The 3399-nt window shown below is 33.7% G+C and overlaps 1 protein-coding gene across 2 annotated transcripts; it reads right to left on the reverse strand.

Moving 5' to 3' along the window:
• Window positions 1-265: 265 nt before the first annotated feature.
• Window positions 266-3021, reverse strand: LOC100787714 (pre-mRNA-splicing factor syf2-like). Of its 2 annotated transcripts, none has more exons than NM_001254969.3 (6): window positions 2837-3021; window positions 2492-2648; window positions 1971-2185; window positions 1644-1884; window positions 861-997; window positions 266-773 (listed from the first exon to the last, which is right to left on the reverse strand). In NM_001254969.3, exons 2-6 carry the CDS (start codon window positions 2613-2615, stop codon window positions 546-548), a joined length of 945 nt encoding a protein of 314 aa, NP_001241898.2. In that variant the 5' UTR covers window positions 2616-2648; window positions 2837-3021; the 3' UTR covers window positions 266-545. The 2 variants fall into 2 exon arrangements, with proteins under 2 accessions (NP_001241898.2, XP_006588438.1); XM_006588375.4 differs by having other exon boundaries at window positions 365-773; window positions 2749-3020.
• Window positions 3022-3399: the final 378 nt, after the last annotated feature.

A 3399-nucleotide genomic window follows, 5' to 3' on the forward strand; every position in this document is an offset into this window, starting at 1 on the left:
CTTTCCATTCCATTATGATTTAAGTAATCCAAACAATAGAACTAATTAAAATTTCATTTCATTCCACTTCATCTCATGCCTTTTCTTTCATCCAAAGAAAACCTAAATTTCATTCTATTCTATTCCTTTCCATCAATTCAAATGAGTTAACTACAATTTTTAGAGGCCCTACGAAAAGTGATAACAAATTAAATCTCAAATGCATAAGATCACGATCGCAAATGAAAGGAAATGGAAAAATAGCTAACCCCGACCAAACTCAGGCTTAAATATACGTAGGGAGGTATAAATTCCCTTGAAAACTCCACAAATTAATTTCATATCTACATAATGATTGGAAATAGTCCACTAAGAAGAACCAATATCCCAAGCAAGCATATAATATTTGAAGTTCAAAATAACTCCGCAATGCTCCATATGTGCATTGCAAAATATTCGACTATAATATTACATGATCAAAAAGCACTCTAAAAAGTGCAATCCACCACTGAAACTTATCAGTATGAGAACAATGTGAAATAATAACACACCACCACAGAAGTACCTTAGTCAGGCAATGCAGTTCCTCGCTCAAGATTATTTTTAATCTCCAGTGTGTATTTACCAAAGGCTCGCTCAATCTTCTTGTTGAAATGCTCATTACGGTCATTGATTGAGTCAATATCTTTCTCTTCATGGAAGCGTCTTCTCCTGCTAAATGAGTTGCGCTTCTCGTCCCTATTCTTTAGCTCTTGAACCATCTTGTCAATCTTCTCCTCTGAGATTTTTGGTGCCTATAATGAAAGGAAAGACAGCTCTTCACAAAAATAATGAATGGAGTGCAAATATTGAAAAGCGATATTAATGTTCCAGTAGTACACCTTTCCATATTGGAGACTTGAAGCATCACGGTAGAACTCTGGATCAGCTTCTTTCATTCTATTATATTCTTCTACATCGACTTCAACATTCTTGGTCCGCTTTTTGTATGCATTGTATAATGTCTTCTGATTAAAGACTGATAAAATAAAATAATATTAGCTTCATCACTACTACAAAAAATGAAAGTTGCTTGGGAAAATTTTGCAATCAATTACACACAACAATAAGGAATCTATTTCTCATAAGATAAAAACAAAAATGTTCATAAAGTATACAGTAGAATAACAAAAGCAATCGAGCCTTTTCTCACTTAGATTTCAAATAACAAAAATGTGAATCTCCAAAATTATATGTAGGAGCAGCATACAGTTAAAAAAAAAACAATCTAGGTAAGTATTTGGATGTGCTTTTCTGTGTATAAAAAGTACTTTATGAACATTTTTAACAGTAGAATAGCAACAGCAATCAAGCCTTTTCTTATTAGGATTTTAGCAATAGATCATTTCTAAAAAATCTGTGTAATTCCAAAGAGGTAACAATCCAGCAAACATCTATAGTCCATCTAGGAACATTTTTTAAAGGAAAAAACATCATACTCTTCAGTTAACAACAACCAAGACATAAGCATTAAAACTCGGGCTTGAAAATCTGGATTTTTTGGGAATTGTGAAGAGTACAACTATCTGTATGTATACACTTGCCATAAAATGAATAACCATGCCAGCCACAAAAGTAGCATACTGATAGCGCAATAACATTTCTTGGATAAGAACAAAACATACCGTCCCACCCGAATGGAGCAGGATCCTTCTCCCATTTCTTGTATTTTTCTTCTGCTGCCTCCTGTGTGTCAAGCATATATGCCTTTGTCATATCCAATCCATTTGCATCGAGAAGTTTTCCAATCTTTTTCTTCCTATCCTCGAGCCATTTCTGTTTAGAAACACCCCTAGACTCAGTTGGAGCTTCCATCCTCTTTTTCTCAGCAGCTATTTCAATTTGATTACGCTTTTTGGCTTCTTGCTGCCAGGAAAATAAGGCATCTTCAGTCTTAGTTTTCTTCAAATAAATAAATAAAGTTAAAAACAAGGGACTTTTCATTAGTTTACCATCTTGGCTCTCAACTCCATCCACTTTTTCTGTCTCGCAGAAAGTTTTGTGTAATCAACCTCCTCTTGCTCTGCTTCCTGGAGGGCGGGCTGGTCAGGATCACTATCAGAGTTTTCTTCAAGATCAGGTCTGTCGTCGTGTATTTCCTCACCGAGATAGGATTCATCTGGGATAGCTTGCTTAGAGTTGCTTCCACCACTAGCTTGTCCAACTTCTGATAGATATAGAAAACAAACTTAAATATAGATCGATAAACTTAGCAGCATATAACCCTAATCAATCGAAATTAGAAAAATTCAACAAAATTAAATAAAAGTTCTGTAATCTTAAGTAATATGGTAGGATAGAGATTAGAGTTATCAACTTATTTAGCAGTGACCATTACAGAAGAATTTATTTGTAAACATAATCAAATCAATAGATAACTATCCAATTAGTAGAGAAAACAACAAAAATCGCATCACTCGTCAGTCGTCATCTGAATTCTCAATAGAAAAAGATTGCAAGCGAAGAAGCTAACCTGATTCCTGTTGTTGTGACCTAATTTTAGCTTCAGCTATTACTCTAAAACAGTAATCACTGCATTCATGATAAGGGTTACTAGCATTCCGGCAATCAGGATGCACAGCTCGTTCATCAGACATGTCGTGCAGAGAAATTGTCACCTTAAGAATGACCTGTTGCGTTCGTGTCAAAACCCTAATCAATCGAACTCTATTTCGAAAATTGAAAGCAAGTAGCGCATACAGAAATTGGAATTGAAAGAACAAATATTACAGTTGAGGATTGTGTTGCTGTTTGATGTTCCGCTAGCTAGCACTACCAGTAAAACATTGAACGAACGAGAAGAGATATACGAACGAACCTGTAACGACACAGAAGCGACTTCTGAACAAGAGGCGGAGTTGGAAATTGGAACCGGATTCGATTCGAGTATTTTATATATGGCAAACAAATCGAATCTCGCAGCGAAGTGATTGGTTTGGCATCTGATTTTTCTTTAAAAAAAACTAAATTTGGGGATTAGGGTTTGTGTTATTATCCTGTAATAATGTTGGATTGTGGATAGATTTTTGCTAAAAGAATGAAAAAATAAATTCTTGATTTTGACTCTCGAATAATATTTACATATTCGATCACTTTCTCTCTCTTTTCTAATTAATTAAGTAATTAGTCAAAATTGGATGAAAGTTTAAATTATTTAAAATAAATTTAAAAATAATTTACATATTCAAATTTATTTATTTATCAGACAAAATTATATTTTTCTCCCCTAATTGTCTTCAATTTTGATTTTAGTCCTCCTTTACATTTATTAATGAAATTTTGTCATGTGTCATATTCTCGACATTCATAACAATACATTTTCATCGTCACATAACACATGACACGTGAACATCAAAATTTACTTAAAAATCACATTTATAT

The sequence above is a fragment of the Glycine max genome, chromosome 10 (assembly GCF_000004515.6).
Source record: "Glycine max cultivar Williams 82 chromosome 10, Glycine_max_v4.0, whole genome shotgun sequence".
Taxonomy (NCBI): Eukaryota; Viridiplantae; Streptophyta; class Magnoliopsida; order Fabales; family Fabaceae; genus Glycine; species Glycine max.